The sequence below is a fragment of the Diabrotica undecimpunctata genome, chromosome 8 (assembly GCF_040954645.1).
Source record: "Diabrotica undecimpunctata isolate CICGRU chromosome 8, icDiaUnde3, whole genome shotgun sequence".
In the NCBI taxonomy this organism is placed as follows: Eukaryota; Metazoa; Arthropoda; class Insecta; order Coleoptera; family Chrysomelidae; genus Diabrotica; species Diabrotica undecimpunctata.
Window position 1 is genome coordinate 38,783,094 of NC_092810.1, and position 17,634 is coordinate 38,800,727.

Genomic DNA, 17,634 nt, shown 5'->3' on the forward strand with positions numbered 1-17,634 from the left:
AAATAGATACTGACAAAATTAAGCGGTTGTTAATACACTAAGGCAAGAAAAAATAAACATCTTCAATATCATTCACAAACATCCCTTGTACGTTTAAGATTGATTTCTATTTTCGTATTATAATACCACTCGTAATTAAGATTTCCTCAACGTTCACGGCCAGATGATTATCGGCGCTCACGACTAATCTCAGCTCAGGACAAAGTTGAAACTTAGATTAGAGCAAAGTTTGATTACTTTTCGAGGAGTCCGTGCAAGGAGGTCCGTGGCGACGATTACGTAGGTTTTTGTGCCAGAGGAGCACGTGTCGTCGGTCGCAAAACAATGTGGGCGTAAAGACTCTACGCCTGTGGGGTAATCGGATGTAGAAAACATAATAAACTTTTGAACTACGGTATTTACTTAAAGTTCTATACTAGTTTTATAAGTTTTTTCGAACGGTTTTTCTATTTTTCTCCAAAAGTTTCAAATAATATTCAATACAATATATAGGTACTGTAAACATGGTGACATACTACAATAATTAGATGGCGTTATGCATAACTCGATCAAGCGCTATTTCTTTAAAATCAAGATTATAGGTGACAAATAGCTAAAACTATATTGGAAAAAATCCGTGTTATTGTAACACTAACGATCGCTAAAAAAAAACAAAATTAAACCAAGCGACATTTAGTCTATGAAGGGTTTTTTGTTTTGCATAACAAGACTATATTTGTACCTACCAGTCTTAGTTTCGCAATGATTGGTCTTTGGTCTAGCTATGCTAAATTAAACTGTTTGCCTAGAATTATCTTGGTCTAATACGCAAGCAAGATTTACATTGTGTACGGAAATTAAAATAACTGTATTGCTATTTATTATTGTGTATTATCCGTTACTAAACTTCTTTGAGGAATTATCTTCAACTATCAGCAGGTTTTACCCGAGAACAGAAAAAATGGTTGTTGCACTCTGTTTACAGATAAGAAATTATGGATCAGTTTATAAGTTAACCTCAAAATTTATTTTAGACTATTATAACAGACCCAGTTTGTTAGAGATTTTGCAAGTGTAAATTCAATCATGGATCTATTCTATATTCTTTATTTATGTTAGCTATTTGTGTTGTTTTTTTTACGAAAAGGAACAAGATACGAACATACACATACGGAGAAATTAACCAAAACTTGTTAAACTGTTTGTTCGGGCTGTTAGGCCGTTGTCTTCTGAGATTAGTTCTGTGAGAACTAAGTGTTCAAAATATCCTTCGTTTTCACGAATATACAAGTCTATACTTTTTTATAAAGAATCCGTTAATCTTCTAAACGGTTAGGAATCAGCTATGAAGACATTAAAGTGACGTTGAATTCTGTCTTCCAATTCCTGACATGAATTTACGTCTGTATCATAGATTTTTTCCTTAACATACCACCAAACTCTGTAGTCCAAAGAATTAAAATTGCATGACCGATGAGACCAATAAAACGGAGCTTCTGTACCTCTATCAATCCATTGATTCAATTCAACCGTGGCTTCGTCCGTAGAAAGAGAGCATTTTAAAAAATATGCAATGTTTCACAAAAATCCATTCTAACCTGTAGGTCGTCTGGCAAAACTCTTGGACTTGTTTGTAATGATAAGGATATGTAGCTGCTGATCTTTAAGTATCCGCCAGGTACTTGAAGAAGATGTATTTGTTTGTCTTGCCATATTCCTTACGCGCTATCTGTTTTATTTTGATCACATAAATGTAAATATTTTCTTTATTAATTATTGTTCTTGTTATTTTTGGTTAATCAGAATTTATTTTATTTACACGTATACATTATAATTAAACATAAAAGAGAATTAAAGCAACGTCTTTAAAGAAAGTACATGGCGAGGAGAAAAAAACATAGATCCAAAAAAGTATCATTGCTAAGATTGTTCCGTTGTGGGAACAAAGCTTCGAGAAAAATGACAAAGGTAAAAAAGACTGTAGGAAAGTTAATATTGTAAAAGAATTATATAATTTTTTTTCCATATTCCTTTTAAATTATTTTCATATGATTATAATAAGGACTCATTACACTATAAGAATCTTCCATTCGCATTCAATTCAATTATACACAATTTATGTCAAGAAATAAAATAAAGTGTGACTTTAAATAATTTCAAACAATTATAAAACAATGGTATACATGCGACTTGACAAATGGCCTGTAAAAGCAAACTTTCCACCGAAACTAAATTTGAAGTAATACAACTTTTTAAACTATACCTAGTTATTGTAAAACTTTTCCGGCAGTTTTACTCATATGATCCTTCCGCTTATTCACTGTTCTGGAAAAGTGGTGAACTTATAAGAAGGAAATATAGATTCCTTATTCGTACAGCTAAAGGTTTTCCGAGATATGAAAATTCCTCACGTATAATGTTTACATCTATAATAGGGTCTCGTCTGGAATATTGTTCTGGCGTTTGGGGCTATATCCAGAGTATGTTTGTAACGTTTTGGGAATATTAAAAGATGATTTTTACAATATGTTAACGTCTGGATGGAAGAGTTCGCATTGTACGGGGTGACTTGCAGGGGGTTTTACCTCCTCGATATATTTATATGTATATATATATATATATATATATATATATATATATATATATATATATATATATATATATATATATATATATATATATATATATATTGTGACGATTAGGGTTTATAGAAAATAATTTATAAGTTATATACTACATAATATTAGATATTTGGTTGTTTTAAATAAGTTATATACTAGAGAATTTAATAAAAATATATTTATGTGAGGGCATTTTTAATAAATTAGCATTTAATAATTGTAAAAAGTTGTATTTTAATATTGTAAATATATATAAGTGAGCCATGTGCTTAGGCAACCAAAAATACTCTCGGAGATTGACAGATATTTATACTCTGAAGTGACGTTTAAGAATATTTACGAATATAAGTGGGTTATAATAATATATTGTTTGAAATGTGTATTTTATTAAATTAGAATGTTAAGTTACTAATTTAATTATATATTCTGATCTGAAAAGCCTAAATGTAAACAAAATTATTAATAGAAAAGAATGGAATTCTCTGGATCTCCGGAGATGGCCATGTTTGCGAAATGGTTTGTTCCAGAAAATTCAGACATGTATTAAATAGAACTGAATAGAACATGATATCTTACGAGATGGTTCTAGAATGTCCAAAAGATATAAATACCCGTGATTTGGATTCAAGAGGGCAGTTTATGGCAGTTTTTAGGCAGTTTTTGGAAGTTTTTAGTCAGAAGTCAGTCCAGTTTATTATGAAAGTTATTAGACACATTTAGTGAAGTAAATTGTTCAGAATTTTCAAGAAGTCAGTCAGAAAAGTTTAGTAAGAAATATGAAAGATTATTTGGAGTCAGAGAATCAGGTACAAATAGTCAAATTGTTTAATATAGTGAGTTAAATGAAGATTAAAAATTATGCATATAATTAATGCACATTTATAATTATACACAAATAGTTATTGAAGATTATAAAAGTATATTGGAAGAAATTAAATTATATTGTGGTTGGAGATTAGTATAAATCAACTTATAATAATTGGATATTGGTATATTGAAAAGAAGAATAAATATAAATGCTGTTTGCTGGTTTGGTTGGTGGTGTATAGATGCTGATTAAGAAAAATATATCTTAAATTGGTAGAAGCTGATAATTGAAAAAAGTAATTTCACAAAAAACAAGGATAACTGAAGTACGAAGACATTCAGTGGTGATTAGAATCTATATACTTAGTGGAAAATAGTTCATTTAGGCATTCAGTGAAAGAAAGGTACAAAATTTTGTTAATATAATTTAGTTAGTGTCATAACAATTTCAATTTTGAAGATAGTTTGTTTAAATTTTAGATTGTCTATAGAATTTAATTAGTTTTATAAGAATATCAGTTTAAAGATAGTTTATTTTAAATTTACATTGGCTAGGTTAGATATATATGTGTGTTTCATAATAGTTATAATAAAGATAATTTAAAAAAGTACTTACAAGCTAATTCTTTGAGAACCGCGATAAAAACCCTATATTATTAAAAATACTCATTGCTCATCATTCAAAACAAAAAACACATCATAACAATTTGGCACCCAACGCGGTGGCTCTCTATTTAAAAGAATTAGTTTGGGAAGATAAGTGCTCTCATATAAGTAAATTAATTATCAGTAGAAAGAAAAAATTATAGATTTTATTTTTAATTATATTTGAACAAGTAAAGTCTCAAAATGTCTCAAGGAAAGAAAGGTACAAGAAGCAAAAAGAATGAAGAAGATGTAGAAGTAGAAACACAACCTATACAAGAGGAGAGTTTAGTTCAAGTTCCACAAGATACTGTAGAAATGAATCCAGAAAGAGAGGAAAATGTCAATATGGCAGCTTTGATGTCATTAATGATGCAGATGAACAAGACAATGGAAGAGAATTCAAAAGAAATCAAAGAAGACATGAAAAAAATGGAACAGAAAATGGAAGAGAATATGAAAAAATTGGAAGAGAATTCAAAAGAAGTCAAAGAAGACATGAAAAAAATGGAACAGAAATTGGAAGAGAATTATAGAAAATTAGAAAAGAAAATAGAAGATAATAATAATAAAATTGTAAAACAAATGGATAAAAAACTTGAAGCTGCAGAGAAAAAAGTAGCAAATGAAATAAAAAGTATACGGAATGACTACAAGAAAAGGATAGACAATGAGAGGACAGAAGTAAAGAGGATTATTCAAGATAATAAGATAGATATAGAACAGAAAATAGAGTTACAGAAATGTAACTTAGAAGTAAAAATTAACGAAGACAGGAGAAACACAGAAGAAAAATTAGACAATATACAACAAAATATCCAAATAAATTGTAATCAAATAAGAAATGTGGAACAGAGAATAGATGATATTTCACAAATGAGAGACATAGGGAGACCTTACTTAAATTTAACAAATGAGACTGGGATTAAATTCTCTGGTAATATAAAAAATTTGCATCCTAGAGTATACATAAATAGTTTAAAACATAAATTAAGATTGGTGAATAATATTAATGATATTAAAGATTATATTAGAGTGACATTAAATGACAATGCAGCAACTTGGTTTGCTAGTATTGAGAATGATTTAGATAATTTTCAAACATTTGAAAATAAATTTTTAAATTATTATTGGGGTGAACTAGAGCAAGCCAAGTTTAGAGAAATTCTATATTTTGGAAAGTATAATCAAAATTTAAAATCAAATATGGTAGATTATGCATTGAAATTGATAACAGTTGCAAAATATTTAGAACCACCACTTAGAGAGGATGAAACAGTCTTAAATGTATCTAGACATTTTGATGCTGATGTTGTGCAAACCGTAACTGTACAAAATATTCAAACAATAGATAGTTTTATTAATTTTATTCAAAGAATACAAAGAGGCAATATGACAAGTAATAATAACAACAGAAAAAACAATAATAACTTTCAATATAATAAAAATGATAATCAACAATCATATAATAATTATAGATATGGTAATAGTTTACAAAATTTTAATAATAATAACAGTAATCCAAATAGACAGAACTTTAATAATAATACTAGTTATAATAGACAAAATTTTAATAATAATACTAATTATAATAGACAACATTTTAATAACAGTACTAATAATAATAGACAAGATTTTAATAATAGAAGAAATACAGAGCGACCTAACTATAACAGACAGGTAAATTGTGTTCGAAGGAATAGAAGCTGCGAAGACAGGGAACGAAGTAGTACAAGGCAGGAAAATGTGAGTAGAAGTCATAGTAGGGAAAGACATAGGACATCAGATCCAAGTGGTCGGATACAATCTGACAATTCTAATAATCAAAATTTTGTGCAGTAAACTTTCTGAATTACAAGTTAGGCCATTGCTATTATGAAAAACCTTCTGAATTTATTTCTTTAGATGAAGATAAAATTATTGAATCTATTAATTTAATTTATATAAATGCTTTGGCCAAAAATAAAATGATTAAAATTATGATAGATACTGGTTCAGAAAGTACTTTAGTCTCGGAGAATTTTATTTTTAATACATTAAAACTATCAGATATAATAAAGATTCCAAAAATTAAAATTATTGGTGCAAATAATAAGAAGTTGGGTGAAATTGATAAACTAGCCAATTTTAAAATTAATATTCTTAATAAAGAAATTAATATGCAAGGATTTATTGTCAAGGATTTATGTGTTGATATATTAATGGGAAATGATGAATTGGAAAGGAAGAAAGTAAAGATAGATTTTGAAGAAAAAATGGTAACTTTGGAAGGGCAAATAATTAAATTTATGCAGAAAGATGAGGTAGAAGAAGGAATAAGAGTTGATAGGATATTATTAAAAGAAAATAATGATGTTTATGAAGAAGAAATGTATTTTGATGATAGGGAAATGTCCCAGAAGAATGTAAAGAATAATTATTGTAGTGAATATTTAAGGAATGGAAATTTTAAGCAGATGGATGCCTACGAGGCGGAGTGCGTAAAATTGGAAGCAAGGAATAATGAGTACTTAATGAAGAATAATTTTATTTGTAAAGAAGAAGATATAATGAAAGTTTTAAATTGCCCTGAAGAATATAAATCAATAGTCATTTCCATATTGCAGCAACACAAGGGACTTGTCAATAAAGAAAATAGAATTGCACAAAATTATATCCATAGTATAAAGGTTAAAAAAGAAAAAGATTTTAAAACAAAATCATACCCAATACCATATAAATACAGAGGAGAAGTAAACAAAACAATTAATAATATGTTAGAAGATGGAATCATTGAGAAGGCAGACACACGTTTTATTAACCCCATAGTAGTAGTACGAAAAAGATCAGGTGAAATCAGGTTATGTTTGGATGCAAGGAATATTAACAAGATTACTGAAAAGCAATTTGAAGCACCAATGAGTATAGATGGAATATTAGGAAGAATTACGGGAATGTCATTTTTCACTAAAATTGATTTACAGCATAGTTTCTGGTTAATACCTCTAGAAAGAAAAAGTAGACAGTATACAGGATTTCAGATAGATGGAGTAGTATATCAATTCAAAGTAGTACCATTTGGACTTCAATCATCTTGCAGTGCTCTATGTAGATGTCTTCATGATATTTTGGATCAATATGAACATTTTGTAATTCACTACATTGATGATATATTAATTTTTTCTAAAACGGCTGAAGATCATGAGAAACACCTAAAAATTATAATAAATAGATTAGACAAAGTGGGACTAAAAATAAATCAAGAAAAATGTACATTTTTTCAAAAAGAAGTCATATATCTAGGTTATAAACTTAACACTAAGGGAATCGAAATGGATCCAGAACGGACACAAGTCATTCAGGAATATAAAACACCACACAATTTAAGAACTTTAAGAGGATTTATTGGAATAATTAATTATTATAAAAGGATGATACCAGATCTAAGTATAAAAGAAATTCCATTACTTGAACTACTGAGAAAAGGTGTAAAATGGAGATGGGATCAGAGAAGAGAACTAGCATTCCAAGAAATTAAAAACATTTTTCTGTCAAATTTGAAAATATACTATCCTGACTATACACAGCCATTCATACTAAGAACAGATGCATCAATAGAGAGATTATCAGGGGTATTATTACAAATACATGATGGGGTCGAATACCCAATACAATTCATTTCAAGAATTACAAAGCCACATGAAAAGGGTTACTCAGTTTCAGAATTAGAACTAGCAAGTATAATACACTGTGTCACAAAATTAAGATTTTATTTGTTGGGTAATGAATTTACAATAGAAACAGATCACCAAGCTTTAACATCTATATTAAATAACAAATATGGAAACAGTAGAATACATCGGTGGAGTCTAATATTGAGTGAATACTCATTTGAAATCAAATACATTTCTGGAAAATCCAATATAGTGGCAGATGCTTTATCAAGGTTAGAAAATACATCACAAAAAGGGCAGCGAACAATAAAAATTGGATTAAATCAATTAGTAGAAAGTACAGGATTATATTCTAAAGAAGAAATTATAAGAGATCAGATCAATTTGAGTGAAAAACAAAAAGTCCTTAGGAAAGATGGGGTATATTATAAAATAATAAATGGCATAGAAGTATATGTAATAACTAGAACTTTAGCAAAGAAAATATTGAAAAATTTACATAACAATTATATGCATATTGGTTCAAGAAAGCTATGGATGCTATTTAGGGACAATTATTTTGCAAAGAATGACATAAGTATAGCAAAGGAAATTACTACCCAATGCCCAATATGTCAACTAAACAAAGAAAAGAATTTCAAAAACCAGAACACATATAAATCTAATGTTGTAAATGAAAAACTAAATACAGTTTCCATGGATTTTATTTCAAATTTAGTTCTCAGTCCAACAGGAAAAAAGCATATACTAGTGATAGTTGATTTATATACAAAATTTATTAAACTATATCCATGCTCCAGAACAAATGTTAAAACATTAAAATTATATATTAATCAATTTTTCGAAGAAATAGGACCATTTAGAAATTGCATAATAGATAATGCTACATATTTTAACAACCAAAAATTTCGGACATTTTGTGAGAAAAAGGGAATCAACATTCATTTTACAAGTATCAGACATCCTCAGGCAAATCCTGCAGAAAGATATATTAAAGAAGTTATAAAATATTTAAGGATACTGTGCCAAAACCAACATGAAACTTGGCAGCAACATATACCACAAGTAGAATATTTTTTGAATAATACACATAATTTGAATACAGAGGAAGTACCAGAATATTTAATGTTTGGCCATATAGGAAACAGAAAGTGGATTAGTGAATATAATCAGGATATGTTAGAACAAGTAATGCAGAAAGTGAATAACCGAATTAGGAGGAAAGCTGAAAAATATATCAGAAGACAAAATCGAAATATAAAAAAACCAATCACATTTCAAAAAGGAGACCTAGTGTTAATTCGTTCACTTAGAAAAAGTAATGTTAAAGAAAACCGTTGTAAGAAATTACAACCAATGTTTGAAGGTCCATATACAATTGAAAATCAGAATGGACTAAATAGTTATGTGTTAATAGATGCAGAGAACAGACTAAGAGGCATATTTCATATCAACAACATTTTTCAATATCATGAAGAGATTGAATAATGATTTCTATACCTTTAACACAAATATAATAACACTAATAACTTACTGATAGATCCATTTCATAGATAGATGGTAGATTTCTTTGTTGTGAATAAATTTGACATCATACTTGTTGAATTTTGTACATATGGAAATTGTTTGGTACCCTAAAAATCATAATTTGGGGTTAGATACTATAATTGCTATAAAAATGTCTTTCTAATATAATAAAGTGGAAAAACTTACCAATTTATATTGATGAAGTTATTTTGAATGGAAATAATTCCTAGATTTTGTCTATAAACAAACAGAACACAATATCCATTATATTTTTAACTAAGGTTATATTTTATTCTCTCCATTTGACATGACAGTTTGACCATAGAATAGCCGAACTGTGCTCCGTTGTTCTCTGCTTTGACATAGACAGCGAACAGGGATGTATTTAACACACTTTAAATAATAAAAAAAAATTGAATTATTAATTTATTAAATTTAATAAGGTATGAGAAAATTAATATTTAAAAAAATAATAAGTAAATTATTTATTTTAAATATTATTTTTGGGGTATTGTGACGATTAGGGTTTATAGAAAATAATTTATAAGTTATATACTACATAATATTAGATATTTGGTTGTTTTAAATAAGTTATATACTAGAGAATTTAATAAAAATATATTTATGTGAGGGCATTTTTAATAAATTAGCATTTAATAATTGTAAAAAGTTGTATTTTAATATTGTAAATATATATAAGTGAGCCATGTGCTTAGGCAACCAAAAATACTCTCGGAGATTGACAGATATTTATACTCTGAAGTGACGTTTAAGAATATTTACGAATATAAGTGGGTTATAATAATATATTGTTTGAAATGTGTATTTTATTAAATTAGAATGTTAAGTTACTAATTTAATTATATATTCTGATCTGAAAAGCCTAAATGTAAACAAAATTATTAATAGAAAAGAATGGAATTCTCTGGATCTCCGGAGATGGCCATGTTTGCGAAATGGTTTGTTCCAGAAAATTCAGACATGTATTAAATAGAACTGAATAGAACATGATATCTTACGAGATGGTTCTAGAATGTCCAAAAGATATAAATACCCGTGATTTGGATTCAAGAGGGCAGTTTATGGCAGTTTTTAGGCAGTTTTTGGAAGTTTTTAGTCAGAAGTCAGTCCAGTTTATTATGAAAGTTATTAGACACATTTAGTGAAGTAAATTGTTCAGAATTTTCAAGAAGTCAGTCAGAAAAGTTTAGTAAGAAATATGAAAGATTATTTGGAGTCAGAGAATCAGGTACAAATAGTCAAATTGTTTAATATAGTGAGTTAAATGAAGATTAAAAATTATGCATATAATTAATGCACATTTATAATTATACACAAATAGTTATTGAAGATTATAAAAGTATATTGGAAGAAATTAAATTATATTGTGGTTGGAGATTAGTATAAATCAACTTATAATAATTGGATATTGGTATATTGAAAAGAAGAATAAATATAAATGCTGTTTGCTGGTTTGGTTGGTGGTGTATAGATGCTGATTAAGAAAAATATATCTTAAATTGGTAGAAGCTGATAATTGAAAAAAGTAATTTCACAAAAAACAAGGATAACTGAAGTACGAAGACATTCAGTGGTGATTAGAATCTATATACTTAGTGGAAAATAGTTCATTTAGGCATTCAGTGAAAGAAAGGTACAAAATTTTGTTAATATAATTTAGTTAGTGTCATAACAATTTCAATTTTGAAGATAGTTTGTTTAAATTTTAGATTGTCTATAGAATTTAATTAGTTTTATAAGAATATCAGTTTAAAGATAGTTTATTTTAAATTTACATTGGCTAGGTTAGATATATATGTGTGTTTCATAATAGTTATAATAAAGATAATTTAAAAAAGTACTTACAAGCTAATTCTTTGAGAACCGCGATAAAAACCCTATATTATTAAAAATACTCATTGCTCATCATTCAAAACAAAAAACACATCATAACAATATATATATATATATATATATATATATATATATATATATATATATATATATATATATATATATATATATATAATTAATTCCTGGGTTTGTCGATCTATTATAAATAAAACACATAATAATTGGTTAAACGTTTCAGTTATTTGCCACTTTCAATAAGCACTTAAATTATAATAAACAGTACATAATAAAATTTACATTTAGGTCTCAACTCAGTGAAGAATCTAGGAGTAATCTTGGATTCCTAAACTGACAGATGGACAAAGGCTTTTGGAGCTAAATGAGGTTAGCAATTGAAAATCCTGCTTTGAATTTATATTTCACTAGTCCCAGATTAAAACGGAATGAAGATACTGTTGGTTCACTTCTAGCGGCTGGTATGCATTGATATTTCGGGACCTATACGCATAGTCTACGTCTATCCTTTACACTTTATCACAGAGCAGAAAGCCATTAGAACTGCCTACCGGCTCAAGTCCTCTGAGGAGTGATTGAGAGTGACTGGTAGAAGTGTTCATTGTGACCGTTGGAGGCAGGCTGCTAAATACTGTCTTGAGCTTTCTATGGTGCAGGACAGAATGGTCTCTCTCTTTGAGTTCATATCTTTCTTTTGAGTTCTATATTTCTGATGAGTGGGTAAAACGAGAACCAACACTGCTTTGTCAGAGTAAGTCTATACAGTTTACAAAAGAGTCCAGAATGGACAAGAAGATAGGCGCTAGTGAATGCGAATGTAAGATAAAACTTGCGTTGAGCCAAGGTCTCAGGTTCTATGCATCAAGTTTTTGGATTATCAAAAGATAATTTATAGAGCTTGTCTTAACAGGAAAATCTCTGTCTACTCCTGATAATTATGAGACTCTCAAGAGCATGAAAGGAGCACAGTTAGCAACTAGCTAGTACCCTAATGCAAAAGGCCCTAGCTACCTCTGCGTTGACTAATAAGGTCGACGTAATATAGGTATCCCTGCTTAATATTTCCGAAACTGACATACGTATGTCAAGTTTGGACACTACGATACGCGGAAAGAAGAAAGATGGACGTCACTAAAATGTTCTGTTCGAGAAGAATATTATGAACTTTGTGAACTGATTACCAGACAAATAATTAAATTTTAAATGAACTTCCAGGAAACTCCATCTCCAACAATTAAAATACTTTGGATATGTTCTGTGAGCAGACACAGAAAACATGGAAAGACTTCTTATCCAAGAAAAGGTAGAAGGCCGAAGATTATGAGGTGGATCTACCAAATTCCCAGAGACAGAGACCTTTGGAGATGGACAATACACGATATCATGATGACCACTATTCTCTTCGTTGGGTCAGAGCTGACGAGAGAGAATATATGTTTTGGGAATGTCAGGTATAGATGGAATATTAATACCCCTGCAAGAGTCTACACAGTCAGTCAGTCAGTCTGCTTCTGGGGTCTGAACCTGTGATTCAATACTTGCCAGGATAGTATCAAGGAGTCTTCTTTCTTCTACTATTTAACCGTAGGAAGTACTCTTTGTCCACACCTTGGCCATTATATACCAATGTAAGAGATTGGACTGATTTGTACTCGAATTCACTGCTTCAAGTTACTTACGATAAACATTACTTCGCTTATACTATTTTACTGCTTTATCCAGACTACTGGATTTAGACGGCAGCTACATCTAGAAAAAACCTTATCTCACGTCCCCTTTAAGTACCGCCGAACGGGGTTAAACCAATCACATGGGGTAAAACCGATCGCTAAGGGTTTTTTGCCTAATATTTTCAGGATTAATAGTATATGTGAATTTTCCGCCAAATAAGCGTTCGTACCCGTCTGAAGATATGCCAGCCGCCATAGTGAGCTCAAAGTAACAGGTTGAAAGTGTCGTTTGGCTGCAGTGTAGACTAGTAAACAAAACGTCGTATTCGGGTGTTTTTTACAAAACTTGAAAGATTTCCGTTTACAGAAAAAGTGATTACTATAGAACATTTCTGGTAAGTGTTATTTTGTTGGGAATTGTGGAATTCTTATATTAGTCATGGCCAATTATGCGATTTTTCTTTTTGGGTTAATTTTGATATATTTTTTTCTGTAAAATCCGAAATATGTAGGGTAAAACCGACCAACAATTCCCTAGTTATTTTATAGATGGTACCTACCTAATTTTTATGGATATGAACGTTATGGGCAGCACAGAATGTGGCGGTGGTTTGGTGATCACCTAGCCCCTCTTTAAATTGGTGTAAGATTTTAACATATTTTTTTTGTTTACAGACAATGCCTCGCACCTATAAGAAGTTAGGGCCAACAAGAAAATTACAGTACAATGAAATTTATATGGAACGAGCATTAAAAGCTGTTGCTAGTGGGAGTATGTCTATAAGAAAGGCCTTTGAGAATTATGGAGTACCTTATACCACCTTACAGGAAAAAATTCGAAAAAAGAGGCAACATCTCAAGATTGGAGATTCGTCATTTTGACGAGTCTTTGAAAGGGGTCGCACCGTCAATTGTGATAAACTATGACGAAACCAACCTCACGAACGATCCAGGAGCTGTAAAAGTCGTGGTCAGAAAAGGATCAAAACACGCTCATCGAGTGATGGACACGTCGAAAACGAGCACTAGCGTTATGTTTTCAGTTGCTGGTGATGGAACACTGTTGCCACCTTATATAGTGTACAAGGCAAAGCATATGTATGAAGGATGGGCTGATGGAGGCTTTTCTGGTGCACGATATAATAGAACGATCAATGGTTGGTTTGACAGCACAACTTTTGAAGACTGGTTTCTATCGATAGCATTGCCCTACTTCAGAAACTTAGAAGGCTCTAAAGTAATGATAGGGCATAATTTATTTAGTCATCTTACAGTCAATGTTATTGAGCAATGTAAAAATAATGGTATAAAGTTTGTACTTTTACCTTCAAATTCCACAGATTTATTACAACCACTTGACGTTGCCTATTTTCGACCTTTAAAGAATGCTTGGAGGAAAGTACTCACAATTTGGAAAATCAAAAACAGGGGTGTCCTCCCCAAAACTGTTTTTCCAAGACTGTTAAAAGAAACAATAGAAAAAGTGGGTCTGAAATCAACCTCAAACATCCAAGCAGGCTTTAAAGCTTGTGGCATAGTGCCTTTAAATCCAGATCAAGTGCTCAAAAAAATACAACATTTGAAAAAAGGAGAAAACGAAAATAGCGAACAGGAAGAGACTAGAGTCGATTGTCGATCATTTGAGAGAACTAAGAATAGGTTCAAGTGAAAATCCAAAGAGAAGTAAAAGGATGAAGGTGGCAACAGAAAAAAGTATTTCTAAGAAAGACATTGTACAAGAAAATGAAGGTTCTGAAAGTGAGCAAGGGTTAGAAGTACACGATCTACCTTTTTCAGAGTTGGAAAATGACGAGGAAATTTCAAAGGACACACCCCAGGTTTCTGATGATACACATTTTTAGCTTGGAGAATTTGTTGTCGTTAAATTTGTTACGAACAAAAGAGATCGATTTTTTGCTGCTAAAATTACAGATATTTCTGACGAGGAGGTCACACTTCAATGCTTGAAGAAAAAGTCGTCAAAAAACAAATTTTCTTTGCTTATCCAGAAATTGAGGATATCGCCATAGTTCAGAAAGAACAGATTATACAAAGAATACAAGCAATTCCTCTCAGAAGAGGAACATTTACTTTTAGGAGGATTTCTAAACTTACGTCAGAATAAGTTCGAAAGTAGGTACCAAATTACCAATGTACCACCAAAGAACGAACGTCTTCCTTTTGTTTTTTAGAAATAAGTTATTTTTTTATGTTTTAAGTTTTTCAATGTTTTAAACCCAAATTTGTATTTATTTTTTAAATAAAATTCTTAAGTAAACAAATCTTGTGTTGATTTTTACAATTTATTGCATAAAAAATAGTATAAAATTTTTTTTGTGTGATCGGTTTTACCCTAAAGCTTGCTTAAAAGCAACATAAACGCAATTCAACACCCGATTGGTTTTACCCCAACCTATGGGGTAAAACCGATCACCTTTTGAAAATATATGAGAAAAAAACTATTAGGATGATTTCAAAAGAAAAACCACTAATTGGCACTTCAGATATGATACTTTAACATATATAATTTGCAGCTTTCTCAATTCAAAAATATTCATGAAAACATGAAAAAAACCTCAAATTTTGGTCGGCTTTACCTCGTTCGACGGTACCGAACACGCCTTAAATAGTCGAATACGATTGAGACTAGGCTCCTACTAATTCTAGTGGATAATACGAGGCTCGGAATCACAAGGGGCATTATTATCCACACATTCTCCTACAACAATACCTAGAATACCATTATGCTTTTAAAATTATCAAAATAACAGGAAAACTTGAAAAGATGATGCAATCGTGAAGAACGTTTTTATCACTTGCCATTTAATAGCCATCTAAAACTTTTTATGTACCAATTTATCATCATAAGAGTAAAACGTCTTTCTAAATCCATAATATTCTAACATAATCTACAAACACTTGTAGAAATAGACCAATAAAGAACAAAAACAAAGAAATCGATGCATTTGAACAAAAAGCATTATATAGCTTGTTATAACCGACATAAACCTAGTTCTAAATCCTCCAGAGCGTTATCGATAGGAAGTATCTAAACTTTTAATATAAATCACCAACGTTTTCCTCGACTACTCTTTCTCGAACTCATATATACTGAAATTCTTTTTATTTGGGAAAGTTCTAACTCAAATTGTCCCTGGATTGAATCAAAAACTTTTGGAAACATTAACTGGACTTTATATCTGGTCATATATCAATTGGTAGATTTTTTTGCGATTGTGGGAGCGACTGGATTATAATTCCGTGAAAAGTTTTTAAAAGTTGAAGTTTTTTGGCTTGAAAAATTGTTTTTTCGGGATTTTGTTGAAAGTGATTTCTTTTTCTGTGCTCCTTTTTTTAGTATTTTTAAATGATATAATCGTTTTCATCGTTCTTGGCGTGTGCGTGTAAAAACACTTGCAATAAGTTGTTTCATCTGTCTTTCCTTGTCTAAGCTCGATTCGTTTACCTCCTCCAGTTGCGGAGCAAAATGTAGCATGTCAAACGAAATAATAGTTATAAAAGAAAATTATAAATTATTTTTCATTAAATTTCTAATAACGGAATATACGTATAAATTACGAAGAAGTATTTTTCTAGCTTGCAGTACAATAGGACAGGATATAACGAAAAGTACATTTTAAAAGGATTTTGAAATATACCCAAAAAAGTGTTAATTATTTAACCCACTTTAATTAAAAAATGATACATATTTTTGAAGTTTTAAGCGCTGTAGCGAATTCTGAACTGTTACAACGTACTGACCTTGAATAATTAGCTAATCAGTCAGCGTCTTCACTGGAACTGTCTTCATCATTGGAATCTTCCGCCAAATCGATGATAATCCTACTTTCATTTTCATCATATGTGACCATTTTTGCCCAGTCGTCCTGAATTAATTTTTCAGTATGATTATAACACAACTCGCCCACACTGTAGGTGTTGCCTCAGCTAATGCATCGCCCCAAACTTTTTTCACTGTTTCATCTCCACGTCCATGTTATCCAATATGACGATCATAGTATTGTTTAGAAATGCCCCAGACCAACTCAATCGGATTATATTGACAGAGATATGGAAGCAATCTCAAAACCTGATGCCCATGTTCTTAGAGTAGCTCGTCTATAACGTACCTGGTATTTTGTGGTTTATTCTGGCGACAAAGACTCAATAGCTCTGTCTTGCCCGAATCGTTGTCAAAAATTATTTTTTTCGCTCGTAACCATTCTTGTAAGTCCGATTTTTTCCAACTGGCATTCGGTAACTTTTCTATTAAAGAGATATAGTATGAGGCATTATCCGTAATAATCAGAGATGGTTCCTCCAACATTGGTATCAGCTTTTCGGAGACCCACTTTTTAAAAGACTCTTTATCCATAGAATCATGATAGTCTGCACTCTTCGATTTCGTAGAAAACAGTAATCCAGCATCTTTAACAAATCCTTGCCTACTTCCGGCATGTAAAACAACAAAGCGTTTACCCGTATTTTCGTGTCCTTTTCTGATGCTTTTCACACAGTCATCTTGCCAAGTACGTTTATATGCCCCTTTTAGGAATATCCATGTTTCATTTAAAAAAAAGGAACTGAAGTGGGCTTGGACTTAAAAAATTTCTCATATAATGTCTCAAAAAATACAGTCGTTTTTAGACAATACATGGTTTCTCACATAGCACTCGTCTACTATTTTCTAGTTTGTATGAAAACCCACAATTTTTCATAAGACGCCACAAACTTGTATCAGAACCGTCATAGAGATGCTTGTTTCTTAATTGTGTATTTAGAACTTTAATTGTAACGTGCTCTCCTTTAGCTTTCATGCCATACAGTACATTTCTAATCTCTCCTTTTATAGTATCGCTGACA

At 30.5% G+C, this 17,634-nt stretch overlaps 1 protein-coding gene across 1 annotated transcript; it reads left to right on the top strand.

Moving 5' to 3' along the window:
- Window positions 1-13,573: 13,573 nt before the first annotated feature.
- On the top strand, window positions 13,574-14,440 carry LOC140448772 (uncharacterized). Its single transcript, XM_072541887.1, has one exon. It carries the CDS (start codon window positions 13,574-13,576, stop codon window positions 14,438-14,440), a length of 867 nt encoding a protein of 288 aa, XP_072397988.1.
- Window positions 14,441-17,634: the final 3,194 nt, after the last annotated feature.

Excerpts from the sequence above, each read along its gene's own strand:
- LOC140448772 (XM_072541887.1), top strand. The coding sequence starts at position 13,574 with ATGGAGTACCTTATACCACCTTACAGGAAAAAATTCGAAAAAAGAGGC.